This window comes from Festucalex cinctus, chromosome 16 (genome assembly GCF_051991245.1).
Source record: "Festucalex cinctus isolate MCC-2025b chromosome 16, RoL_Fcin_1.0, whole genome shotgun sequence".
NCBI lineage: Eukaryota > Metazoa > Chordata > Actinopteri > Syngnathiformes > Syngnathidae > Festucalex > Festucalex cinctus.
The window spans coordinates 5,778,915-5,800,314 of NC_135426.1; the positions used below are offsets into that span (position 1 = coordinate 5,778,915).

At 37.1% G+C, this 21,400-nt stretch overlaps 1 protein-coding gene across 15 annotated transcripts in view; it reads right to left on the reverse strand.

Moving 5' to 3' along the window:
- Positions 1–21,400, reverse strand: part of lrmp (lymphoid-restricted membrane protein) — a 34,830-nt gene that overhangs the window by 10,053 nt on the left and 3,377 nt on the right. For 13 of the 15 annotated variants that reach the window (XM_077501529.1, XM_077501538.1, XM_077501536.1 and 10 more), the window contains exons 3-30: positions 19,734–19,838; positions 18,553–18,733; positions 18,412–18,478; positions 17,585–17,679; positions 16,794–16,952; positions 16,602–16,719; positions 16,461–16,511; positions 16,310–16,387; positions 15,235–15,291; positions 15,064–15,123; positions 14,384–14,448; positions 13,700–13,793; positions 13,072–13,209; positions 12,818–12,919; positions 11,328–11,479; positions 9,630–9,741; positions 9,063–9,285; positions 8,265–8,308; positions 7,889–7,988; positions 5,305–5,440; positions 4,898–4,949; positions 2,650–2,690; positions 2,508–2,584; positions 2,278–2,432; positions 897–978; positions 766–820; positions 657–687; positions 421–561 (exon numbers count right to left, since the gene is read on the reverse strand). In XM_077501529.1, the coding sequence (XP_077357655.1) occupies positions 421–561; positions 657–687; positions 766–820; positions 897–978; positions 2,278–2,432; positions 2,508–2,584; positions 2,650–2,690; positions 4,898–4,949; positions 5,305–5,440; positions 7,889–7,988; positions 8,265–8,308; positions 9,063–9,285; positions 9,630–9,741; positions 11,328–11,479; positions 12,818–12,919; positions 13,072–13,209; positions 13,700–13,793; positions 14,384–14,448; positions 15,064–15,123; positions 15,235–15,291; positions 16,310–16,387; positions 16,461–16,511; positions 16,602–16,719; positions 16,794–16,952; positions 17,585–17,679; positions 18,412–18,478; positions 18,553–18,733; positions 19,734–19,838 (2,771 nt within the window). The remainder of the gene's footprint in view (positions 1–420; positions 562–656; positions 688–765; positions 821–896; positions 979–2,277; positions 2,433–2,507; positions 2,585–2,649; positions 2,691–4,897; positions 4,950–5,304; positions 5,441–7,888; positions 7,989–8,264; positions 8,309–9,062; positions 9,286–9,629; positions 9,742–11,327; positions 11,480–12,817; positions 12,920–13,071; positions 13,210–13,699; positions 13,794–14,383; positions 14,449–15,063; positions 15,124–15,234; positions 15,292–16,309; positions 16,388–16,460; positions 16,512–16,601; positions 16,720–16,793; positions 16,953–17,584; positions 17,680–18,411; positions 18,479–18,552; positions 18,734–19,733; positions 19,839–21,400) is intronic. The other 2 variants (XM_077501525.1, XM_077501523.1) reach the window with 2 other exon arrangements.

Below are 21,400 nucleotides of genomic sequence, written 5' to 3' on the forward strand. Positions count from 1 at the left end.
GTTAGAAATCCACAGATTTGCAAACCAAATTAATCTGAGACTGCAAGTCAAAGACTTTTCTAAACTAATTCAAGCAAATAAATTAACTTTCACCTTAGTTCATTTGCCTTTGAGTGTAAACCTAAGATCAAAACATTTCAATAATAAAGATGATGGTTCATTATGATAAATTTAATGCTTGTGTTTAAAAAAAAAAAAAAAAAAAAAGAAAAAAAAAAGAAAATACTTTTTTTGTGGGGGGGAATCCAATTATTTTAAGACTTGCACCATGTTAAATGTTAATCTTTTATAAACCAAGAAGAAGAAAAAAAAAAGCACAAAGAAAAAAAAAAACAACACTTTGGGCCACAACTGGCCCCCTACACCACAGTTTGAACATCTTGATTTAATAGAAGCTACATATTTTGAAAAGCCAGTGACCTGCAGTAAGCCCTGGCAGCTGGACACCTCCCTGCGGACGTTCTCTTCGGCCAGATCACGCGACCGTTCCTCCAGCCGGAGTCTCTTCTCTAAGGTAAACATGTCGCACTTGAAGCCCAGAGCTAAACGCTGGAACTCGGTCTGAAAAAAAGGATGCAAAAAAAATGCTCATGCTTTACATGCTTGAAATTCCTCATGATTTCAAAATGTGCTGGTGTTCCATGGCTTAAACACACCTCAATTTCCTTGTCATTGGCTGACAGGCTGCTGAAAAGAACAACATTAGGATACGCCTCCACGATATATGCATAAAACATAGTGACGGATGTAAATGTGTCATTTTACCTGTGCTTGTCCTCTTTGCATGAATCATTATGGTCAGAAGTGGTTGACGACTCAGCTAGAGGAGAAATATTGTAGGGTTATTACCTGACAAAATATGTTTTCATATATAAAATTATTATTATGTCACATACGTTCTTTCTCCGTGGTTGCACAGGTCTCAGATTTGGTTTGTTCCACCTTTGGGGCTTCTGTGGTGTCTTCACTTTGTGACTCCTGCAGGTCCAGGACAATCATTCAGGTTGCAATCTTTTTCATTCATCAAAGCACTTGCTGTTCTTTGCGACCAAAATTGCCCTCAACAATCACATTTAGATGTTCTCTTCTCCTCATTTCATGGACTTGCACATAAAAGAAGTACATCAGAATAACAGCAATGCTCGACACTTTAGATTGATTGATTATTTTTCATATTCTGTTTATAGTGGCTGCTTTTCTGTAGTACTACAGAGGTTCCAACAAGGGCTGAATAATTATTTCAAATCAACATCACCATATACTAATGATCAAATTGATGATTCATGGTATATGCATTTATTTAAAATTATTTGTTATATTCTTGTTTATATTTATATAGAGTCAATATGTTCACATACTGTTTGATGAAACATGAAATAGAAATGATAAAGCCACAGATTTACTTGCATGACTGTAATGTGATTTGCATTTTCATCAGACTCGTTCTGTAGAATTTTGTGAAATTGCCGTAATGACCGCTTTTAAAAAAAAATAAAAAATGCAAGTCACTGTTTTATGTGAGTTAACTCGAATTGAAGTACAGGAATATTTTATTTGTGATTCATCTGATTTATTTTAGAAACTAAATCTATTTTCACCTATAAAACCAAATCTTTTATATCTAACAAATCTGATATTGTTTATGGCAATACGGACTAATTTATTGCTTGTGTTTGTTAAAAAAAAAAAAATACATAGGAAGAGGAGCTTTAAAAAAATTAATTGCATATTAATTTGCAATTTGACTATTTTTCTAAATGGTTCGGACCTAAAAGAGTGGCATGATCCTGACTGTAAATGAAATGAACAACATAAAAAATGCCAACATAAAAAATAAATATATATATTTAAAGGGATACTTGACTCATTGAACAAGTTTTAGCAGTGAAAAGTTAATATTTTGTCCAGAATGAATTTGATGACAATTATTTTTCATGTACAAAAAATACATTTAAAAAGTAATTTTTCTACTTGCTGTCGACTGATGATGACATCACCTATGCTGAGGAAATAGGTCACGGCACATCATGCCTCACGTTTTCTGTTTACCTACTTCGCACAGGTGACATCATCAGTCGACAGTAACTAGAAAAATTACTTTTGAAAAGGTATTAATTTTACATGAAAAATAATATAGTTACCACATTAATTATAGACAAAATATGAACTTTTTACTGCTGAAAATGGCTCATTGAGTCAAATACCCCTTTAAAATAAAATTAAAATAAAAACTTAAAACATTGGCAGGACATTGACTGGACCAGGGGTACATCTTACCACTTCATTCTTATTCTTCCCCTTTTTGTCTTCAGATTGACTTGAATTGGAGGTCCCGCTGTTCTCTGATTGGCCATTTTGTCCCAGGGACGCGCCTGAATGCTGACAGTCAGTTAGGGCGGTTGCGTCGATGCTGGCGGGCTGTTCCGTTGTCCCTTGAGGAAGAAGGCGCGCGTGGGTGGCGAAAGTGGCACTCTGATGTGAAACAAACGTCTTTCTCGCTTTCCTACCTGCCGCACCGACCTCTGCGGCGCCGCCGTCCTGCATGCTCTCCTCCTCTTCAACCAACACGGGAAGCAAAATCGTGCTGAGAACAACAGTGTCAAACGTCACAAATAAAATACAGATGAGGGGAGTATTGATGGTACTCACGTGTCCCCTGCTGCTGATCTGGACTGGTCCAGGATCAGGCTCTGAAGAAGTTGAAGAAGGTGTTATTTTCTCACTTCCACTTAGATAAAACCCAGCAAACTCGCCGCATTGAGCTCCGCGGCGTGTGGAATCGATATTTGCCTGAATTCTTACATAACGTGCCGTTACATGGTGAGCTCTGCAGCTGCGTGTGTGCGCGTGTGTGTATGTGTTCAGAGGACTCGCTAACACGGTGGGTAAGTGGTGGAGGTGGACCGCCTGCATGCACACTTGTGTGAACATTCACACGATGGAGTAAGGTGAGTGTTCATTTTATCAGCCATTTTTTAAATTTAGTCTCAGTTTTAGTTCAGTGTGAATCACACTTGTTAGTTTTTAACAGTTGGTCAACCTCATCTCATTTTTATTTAGTCCATTTTTAGTCAACTATAAATCTAGCATCTTTTATTTTAGTCCAATAAATTTTTATTCGTCTAGTTTTAGTCAACAAAAACTGTCAACGTTTTAGTCGGGACAATCATTTTATCCCTGTATATTTCTTTTGTCAGCATATAATGCTGAACATTTCGGATCTAAAACTATTTCACATAAAATTTTCTCAACTTTTTGATGAAAAACAACTTGACACACAATTACAGTATATCAATAAGTGGCTACTATGGCTACATGCTATGAGCTAGTAAATTAGCCGCATTACTGTAGTTTGCGTTCGGATTAGCATTATTGTTGGAATTCATAGCCGTTGGATTAATGTTGCATTATAACTATAATTGAATTTTTTGGTAACCGTTCACCGTGAATCCACCTCTTGTGTGTCCTATGTATTTGTGCATGTTGCACTCGCTCACTGCAGATTTGAAAGGGGGTGTGTCACATGACAAAAATCATAATTTTCATCTCGTTTTTGTTCATGAACTAAAATGTTCATAGATTGCTGTGCAGTTTTTATCAACCACATTCAAACCTGAAAAACATGTAAACACATTTTTAAATACTTCACTCCCAAAAGCATAGTAATAAGTTTATTTTTTACGTTTTGTTTTTTAATGCAAGCGCATAGAAAGCTTTGATGCAGCTTCTGACCTCAAGAGGTCGCTTAAAGCAATGGTGGTTATTTACAAAAAAACGGCCAGCAGGTGGCATCAGAGTATATGAGATCAGCCAGAGCCATGTTGCAACAAGCTCTTTTTGCCAGTCTTCTTAACAGGAATGTGAATAACGATGAAATGTAGCTAATGTTAATTGCTGTGAAACAGAAACAGATACAAATATATATATATACATATATATATATATACATATATATATACATATATATGTATATGTATATATATATATATATATATATATACACACACACATATATATATATATATATATATATATATATATTCTAATGAAACAAGAGACTAATCTTTCTTTTGGTAGGTTGCATGTTTTTACAGCAATAGAACACAATATTCTGTGGGAGTTGCAAAATCAGTCAAAATCCAGTAAAACAGGCAGGAGCGAATTGGGTTGCTTCAGTGAAAAATGCTGGGAGTGAATGAGTTAAGTGAAGTATATTTTCGTCCCGTCTTCATTAGTCGCCGAAAATGCATACCGTTTTAGTCCCTGTTATTGTTTATTAATGAGAGTTTTAGTCTATTCTAGTGTTAGTCCGGTCAAAAATGTGTGTTGATGAAATTGTTCTTGTTTAGTTTTCGTTGATGAAATTAACACTACAGGATATTGTGTAATGCCATAACTGTACATTATGTACAATTTAACAGCTAAAAAAAAAAAAAAAAAAAAATACAGTTTGAAGGTTACAGGTGGTAAACTGAATGCCACCCCAAAAAAAAAAAAAAAAAAAGTTCAAGAGAAATGACAATGTGTCATACAAGAGAAATGACAATGTGTCATACAAGAGAAATGACAATGTGTCATACTTGCCTCTTTGGGCACCATAGTCGAGATAAGCGGATATCAGCCAAGACAGTAAAAGCCATCTCATTTTTCTAACCGCTACTTTTGTCCACAGCGCAGAGTGAAAGGACTTTTCACTCAGCACCTCTGAGTGAAAACAATTTGCGTCATTTTCATATCCCATCACTTCCCCCTCCCTTCAAAAAAAAACAAAAAACCACACCCCCCTTGCATCACACAACTCAGCGGAGGAATTGAGAAGAGAGGAAGTGTCGCGCTGTTGAAAATGAGGAAGCCGTTCCCTTTCACATTCAAGCACTTCTTACGCACGACGACTGACCGTTGCGCCGCTCGCGTCGCCGTCTCGCTTGTCGCTGGAGAGCTGGATGCCGCTGTGCACAAAAGAAAGGTCCATTTCAACAAGCTGATATATTCTTGTCTTTACGCAACATCCTCATGAGAGGAACAGCTTCCATTTGTCGTAGTAGGTGGGCTGATAAGATGCAAAGCATTGAGCCATTGCAACTCCTCCCACAGGCAGGAAAACACAAACTTTGACTAGCAAATGTGGGCCAGGTTCACGTCATAGGGAAATGATCAAACATGGTGTGTGAAAAAAAAAAAAAAAAAAAAAAAGGTGATGTCAGACAATGATTAAAACTCAACTGGGAATGATAGCTCATAGCTCACGGTGACAATTAGATTATTGATATGTTCTTTTGTGTTTTATATTGGGTCTTAACTCACCACTCATTTGTCGGAGTGACCTCATCTGGTTCATTGTTGGTTGTAGTAGGCAATTTTGTTGGGTCATGATCAGACATGGTGGTGATCACATTCTGAGTTGTGTCTTCACACTCAGACAACGTAGTCTCGTGAGTCTCTGCCCCAAGGCAAAAAGAAAAAAAAAAGAAAAAGTTTTGATTACATTTTGTTTTAGCATTAGTTTTATTTAGAGTATTTCTCGAGTGTAATTAACTTCTTATAGTAATATCGAAATAAATTTAAAATAACAAACTGAAAACATTCTCACTGCAATTATAAAAATGCATTTTTTTTTTTTTCTTATTTAACCAAAAATGTTTTTGTTCCCCCCCCCCCCCCCCTCAATTCTAGTTTGAGCTATTTTGTTAGTTTTGGTGAACTATAATAACCTTGCTTGGGGAAGAGTGAGCAGAGTCTATCCATGCTGGACCGTGACCAGCCAATCGTGGAGCTCATACAGACAAGCAATTAGTCCTCAATTAAGTTAACGTGCATGCTTTTGGAATGTGGGAGGAAGCTGGAGAAACCCACTCCAGCACGGGGGGAGAACTTCCAAAACTCCACACAGGAAGCCAAAGCTTTGGCAGACTTTCTAACCAGTCGATGACCAAGCTGCCTTTGTTAATGTCTAGTACTGTCTAGGGATGTAACGATATCCAAATGTCACGATACAATATTATCACGATACGATAATTATCATATTGTGGGGAGGTTGGCGATATTTAAAGAAAAGGTCACAATATTGTATTTAAAAAAAAACCAAAAAACAATATTGTGCTTTTGTACATATCAATGTTGTGTTATTTTTTATTATTAGTATGTTATTATGTTATGTTGTTAATGCACTCACACCGAGTTCCTCCACATATTGACTCGATTCACAGGCATATTACATGCTCCTTCATCTGACAATTATGTACAATTGTGGATTTTAAATAAGGGCCAAAACATGCCGTATGAAAATTCAACTGCACTTTAAAAAAATAGCCACAAGAGGGTGCTACATCTGCACAAATGGAAATCAACCTGACTTTAACGTGTGTTGCATTTAAATATCGTGAACATGACGACAATTTTGTGGCAGTTTTAATATCACAATATTGCGCTTATTGTTACATCCCTAGTGCTGTCACTGTTGAATATTTTTAAAATCGATTCAATCGGATTCATTTTAATTTTGCATTAAAATGCATTACAAAAGCATTCCGCCCCGATTACTGTTTATTAATTGGTGATTGGTGTTTATTTCGTACTCATATCGTGATTAAAAATAAGGGTGATTGATGTACTATGTTACCGGTTTGGTTACAGTGGAACCTCTACTTACGAACGTCTCTTCATACGAAATTTTCGAGTTACGAAACGCCTCAACGGGAAAATATTGCCTCTTGTTACGAAAGAAATTTCTAGATACGAAAGGTAAAAATACATTACCGAACGCAGCATACTTTCGGCTATGGCTATTTCCTACCATAGGTACCTATGAGCATAAATACTAGATCGGTGTTTGTGCATGTTTCTGGCATCCCATTGGTTAAGAGGAACCTTCTACCATAGGTATGAGCGTATGCTAGATCGGTGTCTATACAGCGTCCTCATCATTCTTCCCGTGGCCGATGAGGTGTTCCGAGGTTTTCGTAAATGTATGAACTAACGGGCAACGAATTTGTGCAAAAATTGATTGATGAAGGCACAGTAAGTTTTTAATTGCGACGAGACGAGCCTTTTTAATAAAAAAAAAATAATAATAATAATAATAAAAAAAAAAAGATCCCTCGCCATACCGTTAGTTTCCATGAAGTTTCAGATTTTGTTTAAAAGAATCGCCCAGAAAAAGTGTTCACCAGTCGGGCGTTTGCTCACTAAGATGATGTTTGCCTTGGACATTTCCGAAGGATTGTTTTAAAAAAAATAAATAAAATAATAATAATTAAAAAAAAATAAAAATAAATAACCCATCCATGGATCAGTTCTTTACAAAACACCAGGTTAAAAAAATAAAAATAAAAAAAATAAAAAAATACACCCCCTGAGAGAGGAGAACATGAACCAGAGGGCAAAAAACGATGAGGACAGCAGTTAAAAAGGTAAATGACCATCATTTTTATTCTTTACTCTTTTCTTTGTTATTTACAGTACAAACAACTCTCATTTATTGAGCAATAATCTAATTGTAACATGTATTTGTTACATGTTTTGATGCATTTTTATGCTTTATAAAACATTTATGTCTGAAATTTGGGAGGCTTGGAACGGATTAGGGCATTTACATGGAAAATGCGTCTCTACTTACAAAATTTTCTACTTAAGAACTTTCTTCCAGAACAAATTAATTTCGTAAGTCGAGGTACCACTGTATTGTTTTCCAAAGTAAAAACATTTTATTTATTTATTTATTTATTTATAGCATCTTGTATGTTCTTCAGAAACAGCAAGCTAGTGACTCAGAATTTATGACTCACTCTCCGCTGAAGCGATAAAGACAAAGTCAAGTGTTGGATGGACGACTTAAACGCAGAAATCTGCGTGGAGACTGAACAAAAACAAGAGGAGGTGGCGGTCTTACCGCGGCTCTCCGAGTGGGACGGATCAGGCAGGCCATCCGCCGCTGGGCGCTCGGGGCTGACAGCTTGCGAGTGGGCGTCCGACTGTATTGCTGCCTCGGCCTGAAATGAAAAGCACAACAACGCATTCGGAAATAGAAGGCAAGGGGTGAAAAGTTTGAATATGCAATGTATGTTTAGTCATGCATCCAACAGGCACGCAGTCAGGAAATAGAAACTCCATGTTAGAGAGAGAGAGAAAAAAAAAGGGGGAGACGTCAAAGCAACACCTTTAGTGTGAAAATGGAGTACAAATGATAAATCAGTACCACTGCAGGGTGAGCAGCGAATACTCAGTTCTCACACTGCAATTAAAAGCAATTTCAGAATTCATTTTACCTGCAAACAACGATGATGATGATTCACCTCTGGTGCTGAATTTTCTGTGACACACAATGAAGAAAGAACACATAAGAGGACAAGGGTAAGAAATGGGAAATTGAATCTAACATTTGTATCATGTATCCAGATGTTACCAAATGGCAACCCCCCGCCTTCTTCCATAAAAGGTCACACAAGGTAATGGGAAGAAAAAACACACAAGAAGGAGGGGTGGGACGGGTTCGAATCTCATCCGTGGCCAAAGTGGCATTAGTGACCACATTTGCGCACACTTTTTTTTTTTGGTCTCTGCCTGCCAGTCACTCATGCAGGAGAGGAATGAAGGGGATTACTGCTCACTCCGTGGCCTCACACAGCTTTACACCTGGCCATAGAAGGACCTTGAGGAAGACACTTTGATACACACACACGCACACACGCGTAGAATTGAACCACCATAGAAGGCTTCTTCCACAGGGTTCCCAATCTTTTTGAGGGTGTGTGTGTGTGTGTGTGTGTGTGTGTGTGTGGATGTGAACTGTGCTAGCGCTTCAAGGCTGGCTGAGTGTCCTTTGACTCGTGGATTACGGGCATGTTATCTAATCTTGCTTCACTCCAATGGGATACGATTTTAGTTGAAAAAATGATGCATGGCTCACTTAAAATCCTATGGAAGCCCATTTCCACCGGTTTAAAAATAAAAATAAAAAATCCTTTTGCTGTGAGGAATGGGCTTCCATAAAAACCTCTGTATACATTAAATTTAAAAAAAAAAAAAAAAAAAAAAAAAAAAAAAAAAGAAAAGAAAAAGCTTACCCGTCAGACTGCGTCCATCAAGGGGAACCTCAGGTTTGTTTGACACAGGAGTGGACGAGTCCCTCACTTCACCCTCGCCAGTGTCGTTCACCACTGTCCACCTCTCGTCTCCATCTTCCATCTGTCCGCTGTCCGTTACTCCGCAATTGCTCCCTGCCGCCATTTCCTTTTTCAGGAAATCTTGGATGGCATATTCCTCATCCCATTCCAGGTCATCCCCAGTCTTATACAAGAAAAAAAAAAAACAAGAAAAAAAAAACAAGACTCAAATCAAGTGATAGGATTGGACCAAGCTCAGATGTGCAGTATATAAAAAACAGGCACTATTATGCAAATATTTGAGTGGACGCCAGTGCAATTTGATGAGGAGCTGTGTGGGCGTTTGCACTCATCCAGAAGTCAAGAGCTTTTTTCAGGCAAACAATCCCTGATGTGGAACATGACACGAAATCACTCCGTTTATGTATGGGAATTAGGACTTTCTGATATAGTCAGATCTGAAATAAATCTGACGTATGCAAAAAAAAAGATATCTGGAAAGTGGCACACTGCTGCCAAGCTACTGACCTCTTCTTCTGGTGCGGGTGTCTGGCATGAGGCTTCTCTGCTATCTTGAGGAGTCTTGAGCTGCTCGAGTTCCTCGCACAGCCGCTGCTTCTGGTTCTCCTGATCCTGCACTCTGCACGACCAAACGCATATCATGACAAAGTGTCAAAACGACGTGCGAAAGAGAGTTCCTCGAAAGCGACACAGCAGACATACTGTACCCGATCCGCAGGCCCATGCAGTGTCCCATTTTGTTTCCCAGGGTGACCAGCGCCAGTTCTTCAACTGGCCCGGCGCAGGGTTGTCACTTGGGTTTTTACAAAACTTTTAAATCTGAGACTGAATGTGAAATCTCAAATTTTGCAAATGGCGTGTCAAACGAACAAAGTCCGATGAAAGGTAGTGCGGCCAAGGATGTTTTACGGGATGACGAATAAGCCCTTTTGCAAGCACCAGTCTGACCCTCTCCTGCTCCCTCTGGGCTGGGATTGAGCCACAGTCACTCTCTTATATAGTTGTGCACTCGGACATGCACTTGCTGTGTATGCACATACACACACAGTTCCACTAACAGCCAGTTTAACATACTTTTAATGGTTGGATGGTCACAAGAGTTCAGTTCGATTTGATTCGCTTCAGTCGATATTATGTGACATCAATTATTCGTAAAAATCAACAAATGATTAAAAACTCCACAAATTCCAAATGAAATTTTGTGGAGGCAGTAACTAGTGAAATGATTTAGTTTATTCATGAAAGTAACACGTGTTATCACTTAAAGGGATACTTGACAAATTTAGCCATTTTCAGCAGTAAAAAGTGAATATTTTGTCTATAATTAAGGTGGTAACTTCATTATTTTTTATGTACAATTAATACATTTAAAAAGTATTTTTTCCGACTTGTTGTCGACTGACTATGACATCACCTGTGCTGAGGAAGTAGGTAACAACCAATCATGGCTCAGTTTACTGTCCAAACCCAGAAAACAGGTAAGCCATGATTGGCCGTTACCTACTTCCTCAGCACAGATGATGTCATCGTCAGTCGACAACAAGTCGGAAAAAATACTTTTTAAATGTATTAATTGTACATGAAAAATAATGAAGTTACCACATTAATTATAGACAAAATATTCACTTTTTACTGCTGAAAATGGCTCACTGAGTCAAGTATCACTTTAAGTGTTACACAAACATTGACATCAGCAAAGGTGAGATGAAAATATTTCCATAATTCTAATTAAAAAATTGTAAACAAAGATTCTGACTGGTCTTAAAGTGCAATATGTCAGCTCTTTCATGAATGTAAGAAAATACTTTTAAATTCATATGAACAATAAATTTCAAGAAAACGGCAACATACAAAAAACCTGGCCTTTAAAATAAAATTTTCTTATGAATTTATGAGGAAAAAGTGACATTAAAATAACTGATTCATAGTTTTATGTCTCATCAGGCTAAAAGGAAAATCGATTCAGTATCGATTATTCAATTTTTTTAAACCCAGCCCTCGTCTCAAGTGGACATTTTTATGTATTAAATGAGAAGTGCAACATAAATGCCGTCTCATCCAGGGAAGCTCATCTTAAGCTGTGCAAACGCAGTCAGTCATTCTGGCCTTGGCCCGAGCCCAACCATCGTAAGTTCATTACGACTGACAAGTCCCCATCAAAAGCAGAGGAAAAACAAACAAACAAACAAATAAGAAAAAAGTCACCTGAGTGAAAGGTGCAGGATCTCCGTCCGCGACCTCCTCACGTTACTGGCCATTTTGACCAGCTCCTTCTCAACAGAGTCGGTGTAGTGCGCCAGCTGGTCCAGGCTTAAGGCCCAGTCTTCTCTTCTTGCGTCCAGGGCGACCTGCACCGCCTGTTTGAAAGGCAAGATCAGGATTGCTCAGCTCACACCTAATAATTGTTACACAGATGATTTCCACGGCCCTCGGATGACTTTCTGAGGAGCCTTCACTTAAACGGGCACTCAACTTCCCATTTGTGTGTTTACCGCTGTATGGCCGAAACGTGCCTAATGAATGCAGGGTGGCGAAAATGCTGGAGAAGGAGGAAGAGGGGGAGGAGGGTGGGGTACAAAAATGAACGAGCAAAGAAAGGGAGCGGGTTGTGTTCACGCTACAACACACTGAATCAACAGCACCGCTTGGGATGGGGCTGGTGAGACGCTTATATAAGAGATAGTGTGTGGGGAAACACACCCACAGTGATCAACAGTGTTAATTTTGACAAGAAACTTTTAACTCATTTACTCCCAAAAACCTATTTTAAATATTGCCATGGTCCCAAAAACTTGTAGCTGTTACAAAAATCGGCCAGCAGGTGGCAGCAGAGTATAAGAGATCAACCAGGGCCATGTCGCACAAAGTTCTTTTCCCCAGTGTTTTCAACAAATTTGTGAATAATGATGAAACTTGGCTATAGTTTAATGCCAATTGCTGCAAAACGGCAACAGATACAAATACACTTTTTTTTCCTACTGAAAGAAGAGACTAAAATCTTTCTTTTGGTAGGTTCCATGTTTTTATAGCAACAGAACACAATATTGTGGGGCCCTTGCAAAATTAGTCAAAAACCCGTAAAACAGCTGGATGCGAAGGAGGTTGCTTCAGTGAAAATGGTGGTGAGTGAATGAGTTAATTTAGTTTTAGTTAGTCTTTTGACTAAAATTAAGTTTTAGTCATAGTTTAGTCGTCTGATTGTATTTTAGTTTTAATCCAATTTTAGTCGACGAAAAATAGAGCAATTTTAGTCAACTAAATTGACAATTTAGTCTATATTTACCTCGGCATACATTTCAACTTTTATCCAGAAAATTATAACATCTATTTGTAACTTGTGGTTTAACACACAAGACACATTTAATACAACAGTGTCTTTAATTGTTTCAACATTAAACATGTTGAAATGACAATATATCTTGGTTTTATTCATTGACAAAATTGTCTTTTAGTTATCGTTTTCGTCTCAATGAATGGCTTCTATTTTAGTTTTCATTTAATTTTCATCTGAAAATTTTTCTTTATGTGCTGAAAAATATGACAAAAAATTTGTTGACTAAATTATCACTGTTGATGGAGATAAAAAAAAAAAAAAAAAAAAAAAAAAAAATCAACAGGTGGAAGCCGAGAAAGATAAAGATAAAATAAAAAAGAAAGAAATGCAACGGGGATAAATCAAGAAGTAACAATGTCACCTCAAGAGTGGTGTCTGTGACTCCACCTGGTTCTGAGTGGTCACTCAGTAAGGCTTTCAGTGTGGATAGGACAGTGTTGGCGTCTTGTCTGAAATTGGTCTTCTGCAGGACACAGATTTCAAATTAGAATTTGAAAGTTCAAAAAATGCATTCAGAGTGACAGAATATCCCAAATGGGTTGGCAATTCATACATACGCAGGAATCTTTTTTTTTTTGACAATTCCACAGTCATGCCCTACATGCACGTCCTTACCAGTCTGTTTAGGAGTTTCTTGAACTCCAGCGCCATAAGTTCAGGGCTGGGTCCATGCATCAGCAGCAGCACCTCTTTGTCCAGACTCTCATCCAGTGGTGAGGCAAAGCACATATTGGAAGGCATGTCATTCCCAGGCTTAAAAAAAAAAAAAAAAAGGAAAAAAAAAAGAGCCACACATTCATGTCCATCTCAAGTAGTGTTAATTTCGTCAACACACATTTTTAATTTTTTTTCTGTGAAATAGATTTAGATCCAAAAAGGTTGAATATAATCTGCTGACAAAGAAAATATACAGGGTTAAAATGGTTGTCCTAACTAAAACTAGACTATAACGTTAACAGTTTTTGTTGACAAAAATTAGGCGAATAAAATTATGTTTTTTTGGACTAAAATAAAGACTAAAAGGCTAGATTTATAGTGGACTAAAAACGGACTAAAGAAAAATGGGATGAGGTTGACTAAACTGCGATAAAAAATAAAATAAAATTAGCAAGCGTGATTAATATTGGACTAAAACAGACGGAATTTTAAAATGGCAGAAGTAATTACCACTAATCTGAAATTGCCAAGCGAAAAACTGAGAAAAAACAAACAAAAACAAAAAACAAACAGGCTCAGTGCTGACCTCCGGTGGTGACTGAGCCAAGGCCAACTCTGTCTGCAGGGATCCTGAAGTGCTCTGGTTCAACCTGTAGGCCACCGAAAGCGACAGGCCAGCACTGTTGAGAGGCAAACATCAAAATGATCATTTGCACACATTTCGACAGAAAAATCAAGACCACACCTGATATGTTATTTGCTTATTTATTTATTTAGTATTTTTTTTTGCCTGAGCCAAGGCTGAGATGGCAGGTCAAGTCTATCTTTGGGCTCCCCTGGCTTTTAATATCCCAGTCAAGTTTATTTTAATTAACTAAAACTAACCCAAAAACTAAAATTAAAATTAAAAAAATGTCATTAAAATAAAATAAAATAAAAATGAAAATGCTTTTTAAAAAAACAAAAACAAACTGAAACTACATTTTATGTTTACAAAACTAACTATAATGATGGCAAAAATGTCCTTTGTTTTAGTCTTTGGTAATTAATATAAGGCATGAGCCTTTGGAGATGATTTTAAATATGATTTTATGTAAATTTATTTTGATATTAACCGGAATAAGGACATTTGAAAATGTGTCACACAGAAGTGACATTATCTAGCAGCAGCCAATAGAAAAGCACCTTCAGATGAAATTGCTCACCTGGTGAGACTAAAACTAACACTGAAACTATGTGTAATGATTCATCTTTTACACATCAGACTTACCCCGACAGGTCTTGATGCATCATGTACATCTGGTTCTCCAGTTTGCTCTTGTCGGCCCTTAGTAACTGAAACAAGCCACCAGTCGTCCGTACATAAAAATAAAAAATGATCAGCATAGCGTATAGTAGGGATGTAACAATAACAGCAATATTGCGATATTGTGCTATTAAAACTGCCAAAATGTAGTCGTCGTCGTCGTCATGTCACAATATTAAAAGCAGCACATCTGCTAAAAAAAAAAGAAGTTAGGTTGATTTCCATTCGTGCTGCTTAGTACAGTTTAATTTTAACAAGGCATGTTTTGGCCCTTCCCTGTTTAAAATCCACACTAATGGTAAAAAATGTAACGTGCTTGTGAAAAGAGTCAATATGGGGAGGAACTCAATATATGCGTGCATTAGCAAGTAAGTACCTTAATATTAAGTGTTATTAGAGATTGTAGGTTGTTTTTATGCATTGCAGTTCTGTACAAAAGCACAATATTGTGTTTGTTCCAGTATGAGATTTTTTTTTTTTTTTTTTTTTTTTTTTTTTACACACAATATTGTGACTTTTTTTTTTTTTTTTTATATATATCGCCAACCTCCCCACAATATTGTGATAATTATCGTATCGCGACCTTCATATCGTGATGTTTGGATATCGTTACATCCCTAATGTATCGATATTACAACACTGACCTCCGTGATGGTGGAATATTCTTCCACTGCCAGCTTGAGCTCATCTATTTGTCTGCTCTTCTGTAAAGAAAAACAGACAGAACCAAAGTGTACTGAGGCGGTGGGAAAAGTGTTAAAAGTGACCTCAGGTAGGTCAGCAGTGAAATAAAAATTATTGAATAGGACGGTGACCTCTTGTACAAGAGATTCCTTTTCAGTGATGACTGCATCAAAGGAGTGAATCCGCATCTGAGGACAAGGACATAAACTGTTACACAACCGAGTAGCATTTATTGAGTGACACTTGATGTAGAAAGATTTAAAAATAAATAAAAAATACAAGTACAAACGCAGAACCCGGACTAAAGTTAGACAAGACTAAAACCCTCATTAATAAACAATAACTGGGACTAAAATCAGGATACATTTACATTGACTAATGAAGACAAGACAAAAATGTACTTCATTTAATAAAAACTGGACTAAAATCTATGGGCATTTTAGTTCATGAACAAAAACGAGAAAAATATGATTTTTGTAAAATCTTGTCTGCTAATCTTTCACTGCGATGCTGTCATGTGACACACTGACACCTATTTTAAAATTTATAGCTCGCGAGTGCAACAGGCACAAACATGGGACACACAGGAGGTGGATTCCCAGTGAACGGCTAAAAAAAATAAATGATAGCTATAACGTAACAATCCAATGGCTATAACGTTCCAACAATAATGTTAATCCGAGCACCAACTAATGCTGGCTAACTTACTAGCTCATAGCATGTAGCCATAGTAGCCATTGTAATTGTGTGTCAAGTTGTTTTTCCATCAAAAAGATGACAGAAGATTGTAAAATATTTTAGATGCAAAATGTTCAACATATTCTGTTGACAAAAAAAATAAATAAAAAACACAGGGCTGAAATGACGGTCCTGGCTAAAACTAGACTAAAACGTTCAGTTTTTTTGTTTTTTTTTTGACTAAAATTAGACAAAATTCTGATGTCTTGAACTAAAATAAAGACTAAATTCCTTGATTTATAGTTTACTAGAATGGACTAAATAAAAACGGAATGAGGTTGACTATGATTAACTAATTCAGTGCCATTGACGGCTATAGACGTCAATTAACTGAGCTGGCAGTGAATGAGTTAAGAACTCAGAAGCGGGACTGAAACTGAACTAAAACAGACTACGGTAAATTTAAAAAATGGCGAGTAAAATTAACACCAACTGCACAGAAAAAATAAAATAAAAAATGGTGCTTACCTGAAGGTCAGTTTTCACGTCACACAAATCAGCTATTCTCTTTTGAAGCTGGTCCATCTCCATGGTGACGATGAAGTTCTGTGACGTAATCAGAGAAGAGTTTAGGACGTCGCAGCCATTTTTGCACAAGAACATCCGAAAAAACGTGTACCCTGTCCTGAAGCGAAGCAACCTTGGCTGTGAGATCTTGGTTTTCTTTCTCCTGCGAAGAGGAAGCAGTTTCTTTCAGTTGTATGATCCTGACGGATGCAAGCAGGCATTTTCCCACAGTCGAGCGTGTATTGTGTCTGACCACGCGTTTGCTGTGTGCGGAGGCGCGCGCTCTGCCTTCCTCCGTGCAGCTCAGAGTGGCCTTCATTTCTTCCACTTCGTGGTGCAGCATCTTCTCTTTGTGGATCAGCTGCCGGTGACTGCGGAAGAAGGAGGGGACGAGTTACGACGAGTATGAACAAGCATCCCGGCAGCCGCGAGGATCCTCGTATACGCTCGGTTCTGGTTGCGCAGCTCCTCATTCTCGTCTGCCAGCTTTTGGTTACCGTCCTCCATGGCTTCCAATGCCCGTTTCAGCTTCTTCACCTCCTCATGGAGCTTCTGGTTGCTCATCTGGAGGTCGGCGAGGCAATGAACGAGTTCGGAGGTTTCGCTGGAGAGCAGGGAAAGCAAAGTGAGGGTTTGTCGCGGGTAACTCCACAATTGGAGGAGCTCTTGAGACAAAACTAAGTGATTCCGCAATATGATTTCAAACAAGTTTTGAGCTTCTTCTGTCATTCCCTTTTGATGATCAACTTACAATACATATTAAATATTGCTGAGAGAGTCAAGCACCTTTTAAATCAGCTTTTTGGACAAATTCTTGCATTTTGGTTGGACCACAAACATTTTAACTTCAAGTAATTATTATGCTTAGCTACTAAATCATTATTAAAAATAATAAAAAAAATAAATGGAAAATGAGCCATGTGCTTATTGCTCTGACCTACAGACATCATGTCTCTAGTTTTCATAATTTTTTAGCTGTAATAATGGCACTCACACCAACATGACCTGGTTGTTTGATTAAAAAACAAACAAGCAAACATTAAAGTAATAAAGTTTGTATTTCATAAAATGCAGTTTTATTTCATTGTAAAAGGCTTTATTCTGCAATATTTAAAAACAAGTTAAAAGAAAATGAAAAATTTAATACTAATATTAAATATTAAATAAATAAATAAATAAATGAATGAATGAATAAATACATCAATAAATAAATAAAATAAATGATAGTTTTGTTACCAGTTTCTTGAAACGTCCCCTCCAAAGCCCTCCAAGCTTCCTGAAGTTACGTTGGGCAGCATGGACTTCCTGGCTACAACGCCATCAATGGGGCTCTTGAGAAAAGAAAAACAAAAAAAACAAAAACAAAAAAACAAATTTTGGTTGTCTTGTAGTACCCTACAATATAATCATTTCCTGAAAACAGAACACAATGTGCACTAAACTTGATCAAAAATGTAAAAAAATCAAATCACCAATAATCACCAATAATCTACTACAAAAATTACTGACTTAATACTATATTTATAAAATTATTATAATATAGAATATAATATAAAATATGATAAAAAATACAGTGTTCCCTCGTTTTCCGCTGGGGTTAGGTCCCAATAAATACCTGCAATAAATGAAATCCATAAAGAAGTTAGCTTCATAATTAACATTTATTATAAATGTTTGAAGGCTCTAAAACCGCTCACCACACAGTTTATACACTTTTCTCATCAAGGCATTTACATTTTCCCACATTTCTCTGTCTCTCTTTTTTTTTTTTTTTTTTTTTTTTTTTTTTTTAAACATTCTCAATGTTCAAACGTTCATAAATTTTATCAAATAAGTACACTACTGTAAAAAAAAAAAAAAAAAAGAGAGAGAGAAAAAAAAAGTGCATGCAAAATTGCACTAAAAAAACCTGCGATATAGCGAGGCCGCGTAAAGTGAACCGCGTTACAGCGAGGGAACACTATTACAATATCAGGATCGATTACATTATTGGTGAAATTGGGTTTGATTACATTTTTGATTAAAAACAAAGTGCAAATATTACATTTTCAGGAAATGATTACCTTATTGGGTGTTACACGTCTTACTTTGACAGCAGCGTCCTGGGTTACATCTTCTAACGCCGCTTCCCTAAAATGCAACAGATGAAGCCAAGTGAAAGACAACATACACAACAAACGAACTATCGCGATTCCTAAATTTACCCATCGTTGCGGCAGGCGTCGATCCACTCCCTCATGACGGCGTGGTACGTGTCCAAATCAATAGAAACGTCTTCATGCTCGGGATCCAGCATGTTGCAAAGCGCCTCCAGCCCGCTGTCCTCCGACGTGCGGCTGGTGGTGTGCCGCAAGAAGTCCACGATGTGAGACACGTACACCTTACCTAAACGTATTTTTTCATGCAAACAAAAATAAAACACTAAGTTGGGATGGGCCACACAGCCTTAAAATACAATTTGGATTCAAGGTTCTTTTAGAAAAGCACCTTCAGACGGTGTTTTTTCTAAATATTGCGTACAAGTAATACACATTTCTATAAACTCATTCACTCAAACCATTTTCACTGAAGAAACTCCCTTCACTCTCGGCTGTTTTACTGGATTTTGACGGATTTTTGCAAGGTCCACACAATATTGTATTCTATTGCTACCAAAACATGAAACCTGCCAAAAGAAAGATTAGAGTTTCTTCTTTCACCAGGAAAGAAAAGTATATGTGTATCTGTTTCCGTTTTGCAGCAATTAGCGTTAGAATACAGCTAAATTTCATTAATATTGACAAACCTGTTCAAAACACTGGGGAAAAGGGCTTGTTGCGACAGGGTTCTGGTTGATCTCTTATACTCTGCTGCCATCTGCTGGCCATTTATTGTAAAAACTACCTTTGCTTTAAGCGACCTCTTCAGGTCAGAGGCTACATCAAAGCCTTCAGGTATGCTCTAGCATTTAAAAACAAAACAAAACTTATGAGTACGTTTTTGGGACAAAGGCAATAATTAAAATAGAAAGTTTTTATGCATTTTTGGGAGCAAATGAGTTAAAAACTAAAACTAATACTGAAACTAACTAAAACTAAGCATTTATTAAATAACTAAAATTAACAAAAACTAACAGAACCACCCTAAAAACGAATTAAAACGAACTCAATTTAAAAACCAAAATTCAAAACGAAATCAAAACTAACTCAACTGAAAATTCCAAAAATATAATAACCCTGTTTGGATGTGAATCCGTCTTTTCCCCTTTGCCTGGAGAGGAAAGTCACTCCTGTCTTGGAAATGTGCTACTGTAGTGGTACATACATACGTTCAAGGTAAACAACTACTACTGTAATATCACAATTGTTAGTTATTTCCTTTGTGTGAATGTTTGTGTCGACGTTACCTCGACGCTGCGTGTCACAAGCATGGAAGATGGTGTCGAGGAGATTCTCCTCGCAGATGAAGCCCACTTCGGCCATGTTTTTGCTCTCAGAGGCCAGCGCGTTCCCTAGAAGCACGAGCCAAGACAAGCACATGATGCTCAGTTGCACTTCAGGGCACTGTTGACGACAGGGGCCGTAAAAAAAAAAAAAAAAAAAAAACCAAAAACTGAAATTGTGCCATGTTTGAATATCCACCGTTTGCAATTTGCTCAACCGATTTGCATATTCAGACTCACTTGAGTCAGCTTCCTCAAAATGAGCTTGCATTTTACAGAACTGTTTCCACGATTGCAGTACTTGTGCTGGTTACTCAGAAAGAACAAGCTGTATTGCAATAAACAATGTCAGATTCATTATATATATATATATATATATATATATATATATATATATATATATATATATATATTAGGGGTGTGGATTGCCTAGTACCTTACGATTCGATCCGTATCACGATTTATAGGTCACGATTCGATACCGATTAATCCCAATATGAATTTACAAGTGGATTGTTGCGATTTTTTTTTTTTTTACTCAAATTTAGAAAATACCATACAGTAAACTTATACATGTACACTGTAAGATTTGTATGAAAATGTATTATTTATTGATCTTATAATTGTAAGCCACTGTATTTAACAAACATATATATATATATATATATATATATATATATATATATATATATATCCCTGCGATTGGCTGGCAACCAGTCCAGGGTGTCCCCCGCCTACTGCCCAAAGCCAGCTGAAATAGGCGCCAGCACCCCCCCGCGACCCTTGTGAGGAATAAGCGGTCAAGAAAATGGTAAGCAAGCCGATAATTGTTTGCAAAATTAACTTGAATGCAAATATACTTTCGAGTCCTACTATAAGTCTAACAAATACATTGAAACATTGTATAAACTTTGCACAATGTGTCAATGTATGTAAAGCACCATGAAGCTGAATGGGCTCTTGCACAGCTCGACTACTTCCTGAACTGAATACCACATTTTTGTTTCCTGTCTTTCATGAGTGGACAAACTGATTAATCCAGGTGTGTCTTTGGCAACAGATTACATTGAACCTTTTTGGATCTAAAACTACTTCACATGAAATTTTCTCTCTTTTTTTTTTTATGAAAAAAAACTTGACACACAATTACAGTGACTCCATACTTCACATCTTTTTTTGTTTTGTTTTGTTTTGTTGAAAAAAAACTTGACACACAATTACAAGTGACTCCATGCTATGAGATAGCAAGTTAGCCAGCATTAGTTATCATTCGCATTAAGATTATTGTTGGAGCGTTATAGCCGTTGGATTAATGTTAAGTTATAATTATACATATATATATATTTTTTTAACCTTTCACAATGAATCCACCTCCTGTCTGTCCCATGTTTGCGCCATGTCACATGACAGTGTCACAGATGTGACACATTAGCAGAGACAAGATTTTACAAAATCATCATTTTCGTCTCGTTTTTGTTCATGAACTAAAATGTTCATAGAGTTTAGTTTTAGTTAAATTTTTGTCTCGTCTTCTTTAGTCAACGAAAAAGCATAGATTTAGTCCCACTTATTGTTTATTAATGAGGGTTTTAGTCTCGTCTAGTTTTAGTTGGGTGAAAAATGTGTGTTGA